The 19605-nt window shown below is 32.0% G+C and overlaps 2 protein-coding genes across 7 annotated transcripts in view; one reads left to right on the top strand and one right to left on the bottom strand.

Annotated features, from left to right (window-relative positions):
• The window catches only part of LOC114325165 (peroxidase), a 221520-nt gene that overhangs the window by 154655 nt on the left and 47260 nt on the right, over positions 1-19605 (bottom strand). The gene's annotated exons all lie outside the window — the stretch shown is intronic.
• The window catches only part of LOC114325167 (3-phosphoinositide-dependent protein kinase 1), a 145751-nt gene continuing 130570 nt past the window's right edge, over positions 4425-19605 (top strand). Inside the window, exon 1 of one of the 4 annotated variants that reach the window (XM_028273147.2) lies at positions 4425-4903. In XM_028273147.2, the coding sequence (XP_028128948.1) occupies positions 4777-4903 (127 nt within the window). In that variant the 5' untranslated portion in view covers positions 4425-4776. The remainder of the gene's footprint in view (positions 4904-19605) is intronic. The other 3 variants (XM_028273145.2, XM_050650092.1, XM_050650089.1) reach the window with 3 other exon arrangements.

Below are 19605 nucleotides of genomic sequence, written 5' to 3'. Positions count from 1 at the left end.
GCGATTGTGATTGCATTGAGGAAAAATTCGATTTTGTCTACAGAATTTGAATTCCTATCTAAATTATTGAGCTCACTAATTTCTAATTCAAAAATATTTCCAAAAACAGACCAGTCAGCACGAGAGTCATTCCATTTTGTTGATGGGTTAATGACAAAGGAGGAGGGATTGATTTGAATTTCTATATTGATTGGGTAGTGATCTGAACCTAATGAATCTGAATCTACTGACCAAGCTATACGGTCGGCTAAGAAGGGAGATGTTAGAGTTAAGTCAACGGCTGAATGATTACTAGTTGGGGATATTCTTGTTGGTGTTCCGTCATTTAATGTAATTATTTCACAATAATCCATGGCCTCCACTAATATTCTACCATTTCTGTCGTCTGCAATTGGCCCCCACATGCCGTGGTGAGCATTAAAATCTCCCAGAAAAATAGTTTTTGCAATATTTAACTGAAGGAATAGGTTGATCCAGTCATTTATTTCTATTCTAACATCTGATGATCTATAGATTGATACTAATGAGAGATTAATTTTGTTCAAAAAAACTGCGCATGCTTCTATACTGTCATCGAAATTATTATTAATTTCGGATTCTTGGTAATCTATTCCCTGTCTGATGAAAATACCTACGCCACCGTAACCATCTTCACGACATTTATTGATAAAGTTATATCCTTTAAGTCTAAAATGATGACCGGATGTGAGCTATATTTCTGATAGAACTATTATATCTGTATGGTAGTTGTTAATATGATGCATAAGACTGCCTTTGTTACTATAAGTGGATCTACAATTCCATTGTAATATGGTTAGTTTTTCTGTAATATTTTTAATAGCCATTTTCACTATCTGTGAGAATGGATTCTAAATTATCTTCATTATTATCGAATATTGTAATGATATTGTCCCTGATCTTATTTAATTCAAATTTTCCTTGATTATTAATTATATTTGTAATTAATGAATATATCTGTGAGATAAGTTTATCTCGACAAAACATGAAATTATTCTGTTGTGGAGCGGGTGTATATGGGGGAAGACAAATTTGTCTTTTTTGATGGGAATTTTCTAAATCTGAATTACTAGTGCTTGGAGTCTGAGAAGAAGTCTCAGTTCTTCGCCTTTTAATTGTTTTTGATTCTAAAGCGGTTGAATTTGATTTTGGTTTATTTAAAGGAGCATAATAAATTGTTTTGTTTGCTGGTGCTAAATCGGGAAAGTTTTCAAGATTATTTAATATATCAAACCTATTGTTGGTATTAATTTTGGCATAAGCTGGATTGTTAATCGATAATTCGGCATCCTTAAAACTTTTATTTTCGAAAGCCATTACTTTTTTTATATCTTGTTGTTTTTTATACATTGGGCAGTCTCTTGAAATTGAAGGATGATCAGAAGATTTACAGTGAACGCACATTTGCAACTCGAAATTACATTCAGCGGAAGAATGCTCATTTGCACATCGAGAACAACGTGATTTGCCTTTACATTGAACGATATTGTGACCGTAACGTAAACATTTTACACATTGAACAACGGGATGGATGTATGGTTCTACAGGAAAATTAACCATATTTATATTAATAAAGGACGGAATTTTATTACCTTTAAAATTTATTACTACCAATTGTCTATTGACAAATTCTTCTTTTTTGGTTTCAGCGTTTATAATTTTTCGTTTCATTCTTCTCACTTCCGCCACTGGAACTATGGAATTAATTGCTTTTTTCAAGTATTCTTCAGTAAAAAAGGTATCAACGCCACGTATTATGCCTCGTTTATGCGTGAAAAATTTTGGAATATAAGCAATCAACTTATTTTTTGTTAATATTTCGTGATTAATTAATAAATTAGCGATTTTGTATGTTCTAAAAATTACCTTAACACGTTTTAAACCTACAGAATGAATATCAATAACGTCATTTATAAATTCAATTACTTGTTGTAAATAAAAGCCAATTCTGATAGGAAAAAGACGACCAAGATTCTTATCGGTATGTTCCAAAAATACCTGATACGGACCTGCATCCGTCGGTTGATATTTATTATCAAAGTCATATTTTTCGAAATTTGAGGATACTGTATCCATTGAAGAAACATTAATTTGACTATCATTATTATTCATCTGATTATTATTATTTAAATTAACCGAGGGCGGGCCAGGACCGCCCCCGTTATCTGACATTTTCTGTAAAACAAAGCTGTCTTCTAGTTTTCCACAAAGTACCACAAAACAGAAACTATTGATAACACTCTGCACGTGGAAACAAGGCCGGAATGTACCAAAACACTGCCAAAATTAATAATTCTTTGGGACGAACTCCAAAAAACGAACACGACTTTGACAGTTATTTTGGTTAATTAAGTTATATCGGAGATTTTTTGTGTTTTCTGCGTTATTCCTTTAATTTTTAGATTGTTAGTCTACTTTTATACAGTTGAGTCCGCGAGTCTTTACCCGTGCGTCATTAATACCTGGCGAGATAAAACACATACTTTTTATCTAGCATCATTCTCTTCCATGCATGAAACCAGAGATATGTAAAGAAAATAGATCAGGCTAGTCATATGCCACTCAATGCATCGGGGTGTAACGCCGATATCAAGTACGGTGGTCTAGCTATCTTTGTCTGTCGTGCGAGTGTGAGCGTATCTACCAAGAGGTGGGAATAACGGAACGACAGTGACACACAGGCGGCGGCCATCATATGCTAGAGAGAGAAAGCTAAGCGCCGGTAGAGAGAGATAGATAGACCACCGACCCGAACTGTTCCGCGTTACGCTATTTTTCGAACTGGCCTAATCTATTCTGTTATATCTATGCATGAAACTCATGACAAACCAGCTGCCGTTTATTATTAAGTAACAACACATGTTATTTTTATGAACCATCTAGACTCAGTGCATTGAAAAGAGATAGGTACAAAAAAAGACGATTCGGTATGTTTTCATATTTTAAGCACAATTTGTTTGACGTTTCGGACTTGTTTAATTTTGTGGCTGTCAGTCAGTTGAACTTTTTGCGGTTTTTGTCGAATTTTTGCGTTTTGAAGTTTCTTTATATTACACAAACAGTTGTTTTCACAACTAATTTTATATTGGGCTTTGAAATTTTAAGGTAAATAATTATATTTAGGCAATTAATATTTAAAACATACAAAGCTAACGTCATTCACACAGTAAAGAAATGACTGTGTTTAGATTTCCGTCAAAGTGAATAAAATAACAAAAATAAAATATGTTATTGGATTTTTTTATAAATTGTTTATTTATTTATTAATCAATAATAATAAAAGAATTTATTAAGCTACTTCAAATGTAGCTGTAATTCTGCGCAAAAATTTTGAAGCAAAACTTATATTTGACATTATATATATTTGATAACGTCAAATTTTATAATAAAACCCGTAATCGGAACAGTAGCCACTTTCTGTCAGTTGTTGTTGCGTGAAATAGATTTCCGACTTACTTCGTATGCTTTAAGTGATGACGCACGGGTAAAGACTCGCGGACTCAACTGTATAAAGTTTTTTAGAACTCTTTAGCCGACGTATTACTATAATAGGTATAATATTTATGGATTACCGTCGAAACCCGACGATGATCAACCAAAAAAGAAGATGTATTTGGTGATTTTCCTAGTGTCTTTCTTGGGGGCGAATCTGTCTTTTTAGTTTACTCTTCCTGGGATAAAAACAGGGATGAGATATTTTTAACCCAGACTGCCTTATTTTCGTTCTTAAAAATATAATTCATTTGATTCAAAAAAAAATTATTTTTATATAATTTCCATTTTTTTAAATTTTGTAAAATACATTAATTTATTTCATTTTAAATTTTTAAATTTAATCAATTATTCTGGGTCCGCTACTGGTAATTAACATCACTTTGACGTAAAATGTGCGCTTAAAGGAGGTAAAAATTCAAAAAATCAATCAATTCGAAAAATGTGTTCTCGTTTCTCTATATAAATAACCTAAAATTTACTAAAAAAGTCTCATTTTATAACCATTTTTCTTTAATTCCATCCTTTTATCACAGAAAATTATGAACATTGTAAAATATTTTCTTAAATATTTTAAACATATTATTATTTCCTCTTGTTAATACAACCTGTACTTAATAGTAATACTTTAAGAAATTTTCAAATAAAATCTTTGAATTTGAATTATATTTATCCTTTACTTTAATTATTATTATTTTATAGATTGGAATGGGAATTAATTCAGAAAAAATCGGTTAGAGCATAGCAAATAGCATAGTGATATTCTATTGACGAGTGAGAGCTATTGAATAGATGTTGATAAGAAAAGGACGCAAGATACTGTGTCGTGATACCCTGTATTTCCAAAGCACACCCAGAACAGTGCGGAATTTTCTATTCAAAAAAATTAAAATATAAATTTATTCATGCAACCCGATTAATCCTTTTATTAATTGAAAGTGACGGCATAATATACGTATATTGATAAATATCCAATTAAAAATATCAAGAGTATTGTTGTCATGATTATGTGGGACGAAGTATAAATTTTAACTGTTCTATTCACTACAATGCAATGACGTATACTTATACTAGTGAGTGACGTATTTATGGGATAATTTCCAAGGTATTTTATTTACAAAAATATGTCATCAATGGGAAATCACTCACCGCAAATAAAACCAACATTATAAATTTGGAAAATATTTGCTGTTATTTACGTAATAGGTGTTTTACTTTCCCGGTAGAGTAATCGTCTGTCGTCTAGTCTGAAGTTTATAAATCAAAATGCCACCAGCAGAAGAAGTTCGTAAAAGGACCTCAGATGATTACATTTTTGGGAAAGTTGTGGGAGAAGGCAGTTTCAGCACTGTCTATTTAGCTAAAGACATACACACACATAAAGAACATGCCAGTAAGTACCATAATGTCGCTACTAATTTATCTTTGTATTGTTACATTGATACACTGATTAAGACTTTTGTAAATTTGTAATGTAGCCACACAACTTAGGAGAAATTGTGCAATAATACAAAACAAATCAAATTCAACTGGAAGATTTTTCAAAACAGTGGGATCTTCCTTTTGGTTAAACAAACCAATGCAACAACCCTTTATGAATAGGTAAACTACACAACATAAATCCTATTTATGAATTAAGAACACAAAGTTTTCTCATTTTTAGTAATGTTTAAAACGTTAGTCAATATTTGTTTTTCCTTCTTTTATGACCTTTGGAAATTGCACCCATTTAACCAGCAACACTTCTTAAAATCAACGCCTGACCATACACCAAGACCATTACGAATCCAATCGAACAGTCAAGAGCAGGGAAGGGAAAAACTTTGTGCACCCAGGTCGTTCAGGGTGACTAACCACAGACTAAGTAGAGATACGGGGTATTATTAATATACACAACTAATTTTATAATCTAAAGTTTCAATTTACATGACTTAACATAATCTAGAAGAATCCTAAAGATTGACAGTTTGTTCAAAGCTAGTAAGTTCATCAGATTATATGGGGATAAACATTTCTTGCAATAGCTGCATATTCAATAGATTTCTGTGTGTCACATATTTGTCACATGCAAAAAATATATATGATCCAAGTCCCTTATTGTATTGCAATTTTCGCACAAATCCGACTGTATTACATTGATTTTATATACAGTGGTGTTAAAAAGTCCTGCATCACCTTACCAAATACGCAATCTGTAGTTGATTTTTCCTTGTTCAGCATACTTCTTAATGACTCTAATCACAGTAGATTGATTACATTTTACTGCGGATGCTATTTCGTGACTAGATTTGTTGTTTTTATGGTGAAAAATAATTTCAAAACGCTTTTTGTTCGATAATTTAGTTTGTTTGGTCTGGGATGACATTTTGACCTTATCAAAGCGCAAATAAATGTGTTAGGGTAACTATAGTGTTTATATAGTCAAAATATGTGGCAAATTTGTCATTAAGATTCAATTTAATAGTACTTTAATGACTTAATAATCACCTCATAATTTTCTCGGATTATAGGAAATCCCTTCAATCAGATTATTTTAATCTTTTCTGTAGAATTTTAAGCTAGTAATTAAAAAAACATTAGTAAGTATACTGATAATGTTAATTACAAGCACAAACTTAAAATGAATTAGCGAAAATATACAAAAAACCTCAAAAACTATAAGGCACTTAGGTGATGCAGGACTTTTTAACACCACTGTAGATGTGCGGTATAACAGTCATGGCCAAATTTTAGTCCAGAGATAGTAACAATATCGTGTCTTACAAAATCTAATTTTTTATGCCAATAATCTCTCGGGATTTTCGGATGTAAAAGAGTATACCTTGTCAGACAATTTATACAGCATTGATTCCATTGAAGTTTCCAGTTATCATGTCAGTCTGGTTCCATATCAGTCTGGTTGTACTTACGGTTATACATTCTTGAAGTCCAATATCACTCAATGTTTCCTCGCCACTGAAAATGCTCTCTTTTGCCAACTGATCTACTTTTTCATTATTTTCAAGACCAATATGAGCTTTTATCCATGTGAATACTATATTACACTGCATTGTTGTTAGATTAGATAATAATATTTTTAATTCTTTTATGTAGGGATTTACATTAACAGAATTTCCATCTAGTTGACTAGAGAAACTTTTTAAAGCAGATAATGAGTCAGATTTGTTTATTTGTTTGAGATTTTTATTTTCGGCGTATTAGCATGCTTTTATGATAGCTATGGTTTCTGCTGACAATATTGATGTATTGGAATTATGTTTAAATTTTTCTTTAACAATTTCCTTCTCAATTAATAGTTAATTTATGATTTCATGGAGAGTTGATATTGTTTTAAATAATAGGTATGTCATTGAATTTGATTAAATGTTTGACACTTTATTTTAAGAGATTTAAACATCAGTTAGGTTTCAAAACTTATTAATTTATTTTTGGCTAGAAATGCCTTTGACATTTTATCCAGATGTTGTTTGAAGTCATTTACCTTTTATCCAGATGTTGTTTGAAGTCATTTATTATTAAATAGCAAAATTTAGTACTACTCAAGAAGAAATGTTTATTTACCTTTTTTGTATTGTTGGATTACACCCAAAAAATCATTAGACAATAATTTTGACAATATCCAGTTATCCACTCTCAGTATCTCTTTAGTTCTCACCTTGTCTATCCACCTCGTTTTACTGGCTGACATCCCACCATAGTTCCACTAAGAGCTATACTATACTTTATTTAACGTTAAGAACAAAACGTTCAGCTTATGCAGATCAGTGTTGATAAAAATCTCAGTCAAGTATTCCTATTAGACTGCCAATATTCATTCTGATGAGACAGTGTGGCATCGGCTCGCTTCTATTGTCCAGAAGAAATACATAGCCCTATCTTCGCAATGTTCCGTTCTTAATGTGAAACGCTCTATATCGTCCCTGCCATTTCCAACTATCGAATGTGAAAAGTGGTACTTTTCAGGAGAGCAAAATAACTCTTTTTTAGAGACTCCTAAATCAGTGCATTGACAAATGGGAAAATTTTTATATTTTTTGTATGTAATGGTTAATCCTTGTTAGATTGATAACAAATTTGAACTGCTTATCATTTTTTTCTTTCCAAAAAATCACATTTGTTACTTTGCTTTTTGTATTAATCAAAGATTTGTTTCGGTCCGATAATTCAAAGTAGCGAATGTATAATAGCGAATAACAAATTGTAAACACATGCATTTTATTCTTCTCAGCAGTTTAGCATTTTCGACAGTTTACAGATTACAATTGAATAACTGTTAAATAAATTACAACACAAACTAACGAATGTTACACATTCGACATTTAGCGTTGTACAAATATACCTTTAGTTTGGTTATATTTTATACAAAACAAAAGTATTGAGTATAACCATTTTCGTCAGTTTGCAGTCAAACAAATGAAAACATGTTCATATTCGATGGTTTAGACAGCATATTTCCCGTGCTCCTAATCAAGCTACAATAACGAGAATTTGCCACAAGATGTATCACATATAATGCGAGGGTAAGGTATTGAATCTAAAAAATCCGATTTTTTACATTCGATAGTTGGAAATGGTAGAGACGATATGTGTTCTCTCATTATCCATTGTTATAAGGTGACATGCCCAGAGCAATCTTTGTATTTTTGCATAATTTGCTATAGAGGATTCTTTGTAATCTTGATCTAACACATGGTTGAATCTTCTTCTCCACATACCATTGTACCAGGTGGGTCTCAATAAATATCTAGGCATTAATAAAAACATGCCAATAACTTATTTTTGATTTAAGCTGTCATTATCTAAAAATCCTGATGAAGTTTAACCGTCTGTAGACGGTGTTCATTTTTCTAGTTAAATGCAGAATTATAAATATAGCTTAAATGATATTGTTTGGTTTTAAAATATAAATTAAAAAATTAAAATATAAAAACTAACAATATCATTTAAGCTAGGTATATTTATTAACAATTCTGAATTTAACTAGAATAATGAACTTAAAAAGAAGATACATTTTATTTTATTCCAAAATAAAAGATGTCACAGAAATGAGATTGTATTCATGCATGATCGAAATGAACAAAGAGGATATAAATGAACATGATTATTAGATGGAAACTAGGTGCAATACCTGTATTATTTTTCTAGATGCTGTCTGTTATAAAACAGATCTAAGCCAATTATTGTAAATCCTATACTTATTTATGATACCTATTCCAAAAGTCTAGAACCCTGTGCCAGCTTGTACAGATCTAATAAATGGTACAAAATCTGCATAAACATTTTTTTAGTTATCTCAAATAAATATTAGTTATCCTCATGTGCCAAAAAGTATATTTTGAAGGTGTTCTGTTAGCCATTTGTTCCGGTTGGTTGAAAGGTCATTGACCTTACTAGGGTCTCGTAAGTTCATTTAGAGTTGTACCTTATTATAATTGATTTGGTTCCTTGTATACCCATCTGGCGACATTAATATTACTTTGTGTGTCTTTTTGTGTTGGAACCATGTGCTGGATATTGTCACATTGAGTGATGTTGCAAAATTAATCAGTTGGGTTCGGTTGTTGTTACTATTTTTGTGGGCACTGTGTTTGCGTATTCTAGGGAAGAAGACCAGCTCCTGACTCACTGTGGCATTCATGTCTCCCATTACTATTTTCACACAGTTTCTTGGACACTGTCTATGTGCAGTATCCAGCTTTTCATGGAAATATTCTTTTTTTTTTAATAATAATTAACAACCAGTAAGTAAGGAACTAATGGCCGGTTTCACCAACGACGAATGGTAGTTTATTCTTGAATAAACTTATTCAACCAATAAACTGACACGTCTATGTTTCATTGACGTCAAATAACATTTTATTTATTAATTTTTCAAATAACTATATATTTACTCTTCAAATAAATTGATAAGTTAATCTTGCTTTAAATATCTAAAACAGAAAATTCGTCAGTTTTACTTTAAATTATCAAAATTATATTGAAACACAATAAAGATATAATCGACTAATAAATTTTATTTGATGAATAAACTATTCATTGATTTATTTGTTGTTGGTGAATCCGGCCCTAAGGCAAGGCTGCAGTTTATCTCCAACACTCTTCAATCATCATTCTCTTTGCCTTATCCCTATGCGGGGTCGGCTTCCCTAATTGCATTTCTCCACACAATTCTATCTTGGGTCATATCAATGTTAATCCCCTTTACCAACATGTCCTGCCTTATCGTCTCCCCCCAGATCTTCTTTGGTCTTCCTCTCCTACTCCTTCCAGGAATCTGCACTTCAGCTATTCTTCGTATTAGGTGACTAACGTCTCGACGTTGAACATGACCAAACCATCTTAACCTATGCTCTCTCATTTTGGCATCAATTGGTGCCACACCTAGACTTCCCCTAATATACTCGTTTCTAATTTTATCCTTCTTTGTCACCCCACTCATCCATCTAAGCATTCTCATTTCTGCCACATGCATTCGTTGTTCCTCTTTCCTTTTTACTGCCCAACATTCAGGTCCGTACATCATAGCCGGTCTTATGGCTGTTTTATAGAATTTTCCCTTCAGCTTCATTGGAATTTTTCTGTCACACAACACACCACTCGCTTCTTTCCACTTCATCCATCCAGCCCTAATTCTACTGCATGCATCTCCTGCTGTAATACCGTTCCTAGGTACTTAAAACTGTTGCTTTTCACAATCATTTCACCATCCAAAGATACCATTTTATTTGTAGTAACTCCGTCTTTAAATGAACATTCCAAATACTCTGTTTTTGTCCTACTAAGTTTTAAACCATTTTCCTCCAGAGCTTGTCTCCACTGTTCCAGTTTTTGTTCTAAATCTCTTTCACTATTTCCTATTAACACTACATCATCAGCATACATTAGGCACCATGGAATTCTACCCTGTAGTTTTGCTGTTATCCGGTCCAAAGCTAATGAGAATAAATAAGGACTAAGCACCGAGCCTTGGTGCAATCCTACGTTCACCTGAAATTTATCAGTCTCTCCCACACCTGTCCTATAACACTAGTCGTTACTCCCTCATACATATCTCTCACAATCTAACAATAAAACACTGAAAACGTTTGTTTTCTATACTTCCACAAAATTTATTATAACTAAGTGACTACAGCTGTTTCGGCGAAGTGCCTTTCTCAAGTGATATAGTTTACGATGTGTTTGCCTTTTTAAGTCTTCAACTGAAGAGGTTGAGGAGTGGGGAGCTGTTTGTCTCGAGTTGGTCATTCAGAATTATATCTGTATTTTTCAGTTTATTAATTTCCATAGATTCTAAAAAAGATAGCTTAAGGCCTTTATTTTGAATATGTAGAATTTGAAACTCTTCATTGAAAGAATGATTATGATCTAGAAGGTGAAGTGCGTATGTAGAACTGTCTGTTTTTCTATTGTTGAATGCCCTTTTGTGTTCTGCTATCCGTTTGTCAAAAGTTCTGCCAGTTTGACCGATGTACGTTTTCGGACAGTCACCACAAGTTAGTTTGTACACACCACTCTGTAGTTGCTTTCTATTTCGGCTTTTATTGTTCTTAATATATTTGCTTAAGTTGTTGCTAGTTCTGAAAGCTGGTGTTATTCCTTTCTTTTTTATGTATCTGGCTATCTTTGTTGTTATCTTGCCAGTATATGTGAGAGAGCAGAAGGTACTGGGTTCTTTCTGTGGTGGTGGATACACTAATTTCAGGGCTTTCTTATGGAGTTTTTGGTTTAAAATTTTGTTAACTGTTTGTTCGTTATAGCCGTTGTTTACTGCTATTTGTTTAATGATGTTTAGTTCTATCTCGAAGTTATTTTTTGTCATGGGAATTTCTGTCAGTCTATGTATCATGCTATGGTAGGCTGCTAATTTGTGTTGTGTAGGATGGGATGATGAATTGTGTATAGTTGTGTCAGTATGGGTAGGTTTATGATATACGGAGAACTCATGTTTGTTGTGTAGTCTGGAAATCGTTACATCTAGAAAGTTTATGGAGTTATTCTGTTCTGTTTCTATTGTAAACTCAATATTATTATGAAGTGAATTAATATATGATAGAAATTGGTCAAGTTGTCTGTTAGTTCCTGTAAAGCATACTAGTATATCATCCACGTGGAACTATGCTTATATCTTACACTATGCTTAGTATATCATGCTTTACAGGAACTAACAGACAACTTGACCAATTTCTATCATATATTAATTCACTTCATAATAATATTGAGTTTACAATAGAAACAGAACAGAATAACTCCATAAACTTTCTAGATGTAACGATTTCCAGACTACACAACAAACATGAGTTCTCCGTATATCATAAACCTACCCATACTGACACAACTATACACAATTCATCATCCCATCCTACACAACACAAATTAGCAGCCTACCATAGCATGATACATAGACTGACAGAAATTCCCATGACAAAAAATAACTTCGAGATAGAACTAAACATCATTAAACAAATAGCAGTAAACAACGGCTATAACGAACAAACAGTTAACAAAATTTTAAACCAAAAACTCCATAAGAAAGCCCTGAAATTAGTGTATCCACCACCACAGAAAGAACCCAGTACCTTCTGCTCTCTCACATATACTGGCAAGATAACAACAAAGATAGCCAGATACATAAAAAAGAAAGGAATAACACCAGCTTTCAGAACTAGCAACAACTTAAGCAAATATATTAAGAACAATAAAAGCCGAAATAGAAAGCAACTACAGAGTGGTGTGTACAAACTAACTTGTGGTGACTGTCCGAAAACGTACATCGGTCAAACTGGCAGAACTTTTGACAAACGGATAGCAGAACACAAAAGGGCATTCAACAATAGAAAAACAGACAGTTCTACATACGCACTTCACCTTCTAGATCATAATCATTCTTTCAATGAAGAGTTTCAAATTCTACATATTCAAAATAAAGGCCTTAAGCTATCTTTTTTAGAATCTATGGAAATTAATAAACTGAAAAATACAGATATAATTCTGAATGACCAACTCGAGACAAACAGCTCCCCACTCCTCAACCTCTTCAGTTGAAGACTTAAAAAGGCAAACACATCGTAAACTATATCACTTGAGAAAGGCACTTCGCCGAAACAGCTGTAGTCACTTAGTTATAATAAATTTTGTGGAAGTATAGAAAACAAACGTTTTCAGTGTTTTATTGTTAGATAAAATGAACTTCCATCAAGTAACGGTCGAATCCATCAATTATCTCTCACAATCTTTATATATTCGCCAGGGACTCCTTTCTTGAGTGCCCACCACAGAATCTCTCGAGGAACTCTATCATATGCTTTCTCAAGATCAATGAATACTATATGAGCGTTGGTCTCTTTATTCCTGTATTTTTCCATCAGTTGCCTTGCAATGAAAATTGCAAATGTTGTTGATCTGCACTGCTAAAGCCAAATTGATTATCGGATATTTCGGTTTCTTCACGTATCCGTCTATCAATTACTCTCTCCCATATTTTCATGGTGTGGCTAAGTAGTTTTATAGCCCTGTAGTTTGTACATTGTTGTATGTCTCCCTTGTTTTTGTAGACAGGTACTAGTATACTGCTTCTCCATTCATCTGGCATTTGTCCAACTTCCATAATTCTATTAAATAGACCTTCTAGCCAACTTATTCCTCTCTCTCCCAATGCTCTCCATATTTCCCCAGGAATACCAACAATCTTCAATATCTACCTGAATGGGGCACTGAAAAAATGGAGATCATGCTCTGGAATGGGTATACCATTAAATAGATATTTATTTAATGGCAGACGGGATAACCCTATATACTCTTAATTTTGCATATAATCAAGTAGTCGTCATATAGGATCAGGAAGATCTGCAATTAATACAAGAATACTACTGATGGGGTTTATATGTTTATTTATTTATTTATTTATATATATTTACGAGCAAAGCTCATTGCAATAAAACATTACAGAAGATATGAAGAACTAACAAAATATTACAAATATACGTAAAATACAATAAGATACAATAAACACTACGACAATAAAGCAAGTCAAAAAGTAAAAATAACAGGTAAAGATATATATGTTAACAAAAATGAAATACATGTGCATAGGCGGAGTTCAAAACAATAAACTAAACTTAGAAGATGGAAAGGTAATTTCGTCATATTCCGAATATATCTGTTTGGGTTAAATATGGAAAGAAATGAATGTACTGAAACAGAAATTGAAGAATGAATAAAAAAAGGGAAGAAAATAATAAGTGCATTAAACTCACTATTCTGGTAAAAAACTATAAGGAGACAAAAATACAACTATATTACAGTATTTTTAAAAGCACTGTTCTTTATGGATGCAAAACCTGGCAACTGGTTAAATACCTAAATTATTTACATATTTATATTCCAACTTTCATATCAAGTTTTCTTTCAAAACACAATAATATCGAAGTTCAAAAATTTCAGTAAAAAACTTTATTTAACAATAATTAATGTTGTAATCCCAACAGATATTTCAAGCAACTGAGATGTCACAAATAAACAATTTTACAACAATATTAAAATGTTTCTAGATAATATTATGTTTTACCTATCAATTGTTTACATGTGACTGTCAAAGGTTAAAGTTGTATGAATATTATTTATCAACAATTTTTTTTTGACAAAATTAAAATAAATTATTTAATTTTATTTATTTTCTTATATAAAAAAATTTTAAAACCCGTGTTTTATTTGGAAATAGCGAGATATGTCACTTCTTTGTTCTTCTAATACTTATGATCTTTAACTATTTACAGTGACTTTATTAATGTAATTTGATTAACTGCTGGTTTGAATAGTTTGGTGTTTTGCTAAAGAATTAATTGTAGAAAACAGTATTTTTATCAGTACCAAAGAATACATATCTCTCACAAGAACCGACACGGACGGCGATTCTTTTGTTGTTAGCATGTACTTAATTTTAGTATCGAGTTGGCAAGTGTACACGCGAGTACACTGAGAAAAGTCTCGCACATTTCTGGCGTGTATCAATAAAATTTTAGTTGCACTGAGAAAAAGGTTGCATGCAGGGCCGGCTTTTGTTGACATTCTTAATAAGGTGGAATTATTTTTGATTTACAAAAGGTTGCAAATACAACACAAAGTAATGGTGAGAATAATATTGATTAAAACCATGGATAAAATACCTTTTTTATCCTGATTTTAGCATTGAAAGACCAATAATAAAATATATTATAGTGGCGTGACATTCACTAATTATTCTTTTTGGCTTATACAACGATACAAAATATAATTTGTTGTTTTCACCAATTTTGAAAAAGTGTGAACAAGTTGGTGATAATTTGAACGACTTGGTGTGACCTAATAGGCTGTCTGTCCGTCCGACCGCGAATATAACTCCTTCAGTCACTATACCAGGTAGAATGACAAATGACGTGTCAAATGAAAGCTTATAATCCATGGATGGTACTCAAGGTGAGACATTTGACCTAGACTATCTGTCCGTCCGACCGGAAATGTAACTCCTCCGTCACTATACCAGGTAGAATCACAAATGAGGTGTCGAATGAAAGCTCATAATCCATGGATGGTACTAAAGGTGGGAAATTTGACCTAGGACTTCCGGTTTTAGAAATGCGACCGGAAGTACTCTTTTAAAGTCACCGCAATAGCACAAGTGATATCCGTCCGACCGCGAATACAACTTCTCAGTTACTATACAGATAGAATGACAAATGAGGTGTCGAATGAAAGCTTATAACCCATGGATGGTATTAAAGATGAGAAATTTGACATCGGACTTCGGTTTTAGAGTTACAACCGTGGGTACTGCTTTAAAGTCACTCAAAATATGATATAAATGTAAAACAAGATGACAAAATTAGTAAAATCGTAGATCAATCGACGCAAAGTTACACGAAGAGTTCCAATATCGCTTCCAGTTCTACTTTCGATTACTTTGGGTGAAAACCTAGGACCAATTACTTGTTTATCGAGGTATTTCCTAATTCATTATATTCGTTCTCTGCTTGGATCTTCCATAAATAATAAACAATAAATAACTTTTTATTAATTTCACGCCTTAAATCAATTATGTATCAAATACACAATCAATATTATTTAATAAGCAACTCAATCTGTGACTAGACAATCAACATACAAACCCCATTCAAAGCAAATATTCCTGAAGCCGTGTCAAATATTTCATAGCGTTGTTTGTCACTTCTTGTCACTACATTCTGTTCGACAGAGTGCGTTGTATGACAAAGATAGCGAACGTACGATTTGGAAAATATCATCACGGACAATGTTAGAACAAGACAAGCCTGCATTTTATGTATCGATGAAATGTCCCTAAAGTCTAAAGGCCGCGTCTCACCATCAAATAATTTGATCAAACAGTTTGAGCAAACTTGACGTACTTGAGGAAGTACGTCAAAGTGACGTCACAATTGCAGTTTTTTTGAAATTCTAAAAATCTGTGCTCTCACTATCAGTCTAGTTTGATCAAATTTTTTGTATTGAGTTGTCTAACTTGTTTGTACTTTATTTAAAATTAAAATTTTTCATTATTATCCACAATGAACACTCAGGATGTGACGTCACTAACTGTCACTTTCAGTTTGCTCAAACCAGTTTGATCAAATTATTTGATGGTGGGACGCGGTCTTAACGTATTTTATGAATATATGGAAACGTTTTGATCATTATGGTCAGAAGCTTATATTCCATATGAAAGCAGTCTTTAGCTTTTTTTTGTTGGAACGCAAGTATAATCAAGAGAATGTAAACCTATTATGAAGAGTGTATTGTCAATTATTAAGCATTAACTTGAATGTTGAAACAATTTCAAGTGATATTGGATCAAACTTTTTGAATTAGCTAAATTATAATATAATGTTACTCCTGAAAATCCTGAATTTCAAGTAGTCAGTCATAAATTGTTTTATATATTTGACCTAGTTATTGTTTTATACAAACTACAGAAACAATTTAATGAAACATAGTTTATTAAATTTAATTTAGGTTTGCACATAATCAAGATATCTCAAAAAGAATTAAATTGCATAAATGTTGGAAAATAACAATTAATAGTTGTAGGCTATTAACAATTAATAGTTGTAGGCTATTAACAATTAATAGTTGTGGGACATGTTGGCAAAACTGGTCTTTATTTATTTAAAAACTAGATGCATAAATAAATACTGTTTAGAAAACTTTTTGGCAGTATCAGGCAACAGGTTGGTGATTGTGTAACCCAACACCATTAAATTTTCAAGGGCTTTGTACTGGTAAACATATTTACATTCAGGAAGTATGAATTGCATGAATGACTTAAATCAAGTTTTACTGGATGTTAAATAACAATATTTGATAGACAAAATCAACCAAAACCCATTTCAGACACCAGCTACAGGAGAGAAAATATTCCCACAGAAAATGCTTTTACTTATGTTTGTGGATATCTTAAAAATCACTTAATGGGCATAGTAAATAGTAACTGTGACAGTTGTCAAAATTACCGGACACAGTGTGAATCTTTAGATATGAATTCTTTGTTAATATATAAAACTTACAACCCCACAAAAATGATTCATGTAGCATTACAGTATCCTTCTGATTTTTTTATTAAATAAAACAGATAAAGTAAAAACTAAACTTAAAACCTAGAAAATAAGTCTATACAAAATATTATGAGCTACAAACTGATATAAAAACAAAATACTAACACCAAGCCAAGCCAAGCCAAACAAACAACTGTGACAACAAACGCCGATCCTGTATAAGACAAATGTCACCAAAATTATTTGCCATTCATACAAATTGAGAAATGGCCGATCTGGCACATGCGCATAAAAATTTAGTTCATAGATAATCCGTTTGTGTCGGTTCTTGGGAGATATGTATTCTTTGTCAGTACTTATGCTTTTCCTGTCAATGCAAAATATGCCCCTTTTTTTACCAACTTTAATATTTATTCTTCTCTCTTCCGATTATTTCTAACATTTTTGATAACATTGCTGATAGTGGTGTAGGTCTAAAAGACCCTAAACATGTGATGATAGCATCATATTATAAATGATTTCAGACAGTTGCAGTAGTAAATAAATAAATAAATAGTTTATTTGGGGTTATACCAATTACAATAATTACAATCATTAAATAATTCATATATTAACAGTTTTAGAACTCAATAATAATTACATACAATTTACACAAAACAAATGAATAGAATAAATACCTAAATGACAGTTTACAGTGACAGCCTACATTGTATTTTAAAAAGGTTTTTTCAGCTTTTTTCGAAAACTATTCAGAGAGCTAGAAAAAAAGTCTACATCTAAACCATTTCCAGATTGACACATTCGTCTTATAGGTCTATTTAAACAATAGTTTGTTTGTTGGAATTCTAAGTGAAAAACGTCCTTAGATCTTGTGCACCTTTGAGGAATCCTAAGACCTACTCTCTGCAAAATTTGAGGCGAATCTATCATTCCCTTTACAATCTTGAAAAGACAAACCAAATCTAGCATTAAACAACGATTTTCTAATGTTGGTATATTAAGCAATTTTAAAATGTCACAATACACTATTAGTCCATGTGGTGAAACCGCTCCCGTCTGAAAAAATTTCTGATTTGGTTTCTTTCTGGATTCCTATTTAAAAATGTCCCCTTTAAATAAATCTGAAGGGTGCCGGGCGGAATTTTTGGGCAGAAATTGTTTAAACAATTTTTTTAAACAAATACAAAAGATCACGTTTTTTGCTCTGAAATATATATTTTTAGATTTTTTGGGTCATTTTAAACAAGAAAGGTATCTTGTAATTTTTCTCAAAAATTGATAGTTTTGGAGTTATAAGCGATTTAAAATCTGAAAAATGCGAAAATACGCATTTTTGAGGCTTAAAAACTCATATTTAAATCAGTATTTTTCAGGTTGCCAGATACTTAAATTGAAGGTTAAACATTAATCTTCAAGATTCTGAAGAGTGATCGCGTTTAACTTTAATTTATACCGTTGTTTTTTAATTGTTAAATATGCATGTTTATCCGATTTTTTTGCCGGTGCCGCGCTCTATTTCAAAAATTTCCTATTTTCCTCTTAATTGTTAAATATGCATGTTTATCCGATTTTTTTGCCGGTGCGGCGCGCTCTATTTCAAAAATCTCCTATTTTCCTCCGAAAAATATTTTTGATGATTCTTTGGGATATTCTAAATAAAAAAAGTTTCTTGACATTTTTCTCAAAAGTTAATAGTTTTAAAGTTATAAGCGATTTAAAATCCCAAAAATGACAAAAAAACGTATTTTCGATTTTTAAATCGCTTATAACTTTAAAACTATTAACTTTTGAGAAAAATGCCAAGAAACTTTTTTTATTTAGAATGTCTTAAAGAATCTATCAGAAATATTTTTCTGAGGAAAATAGGAGATTTTTGGAATAGAGCGCGCCATACCGGCAAAAAAATCGGATGGACATGCATATTTAACAATTAAAAAACAACGATTTAAATTAAGGTTAGACGCGATCACTCTTCAGATTCTTGAAGCTGAATGTTTAAACTTCAATATAAGTATATGGTAACCTCAAAAATACTAATTTAAATATGAGTTTTTAAGCCTCAAAAATGCGTATTTTCGCATTTTTCAGATTTTAAATCGCTTATAACTCGAAAACTATCAATTTTTGAGAAAATGTACAAGATACCTTTCTTGTTAAGAATGACCCACGAAACTTAAAAATATATGCCATGGAGCAAAAAAACGTGATCTTTTGTATTTGTTTAAAAAATTGTTTAATCAATTTCTGCCCAAAAATTCCGCCCGGCACCCTTCATATTTGTTTAAAGGGGACATTTTTGAATAGGAATCCACAAAGAAACCGAATCAGAAATCTTTTCAGACGAGAGCGGTCTCACCACATGGACTATATATCTTCTGAAGAAATCCCAAATTTATAGCCTACAAAGCGTAGAAATTTTTTCTGAACTTTCTCAATGCTTTCAATATGACATTTATATAAAGGAGACCAAATAGTGCTGGAATATTCCAGAACTGATTTAACCATAGAACAATACACACTTTTAAAACAATCCACATTATTGAATTCTGACAAG

This window comes from Diabrotica virgifera, chromosome 5 (assembly GCF_917563875.1).
Source record: "Diabrotica virgifera virgifera chromosome 5, PGI_DIABVI_V3a".
In the NCBI taxonomy this organism is placed as follows: domain Eukaryota; kingdom Metazoa; phylum Arthropoda; class Insecta; order Coleoptera; family Chrysomelidae; genus Diabrotica; species Diabrotica virgifera.
This window is presented reverse-complemented; position numbering and strand designations above follow the sequence as displayed.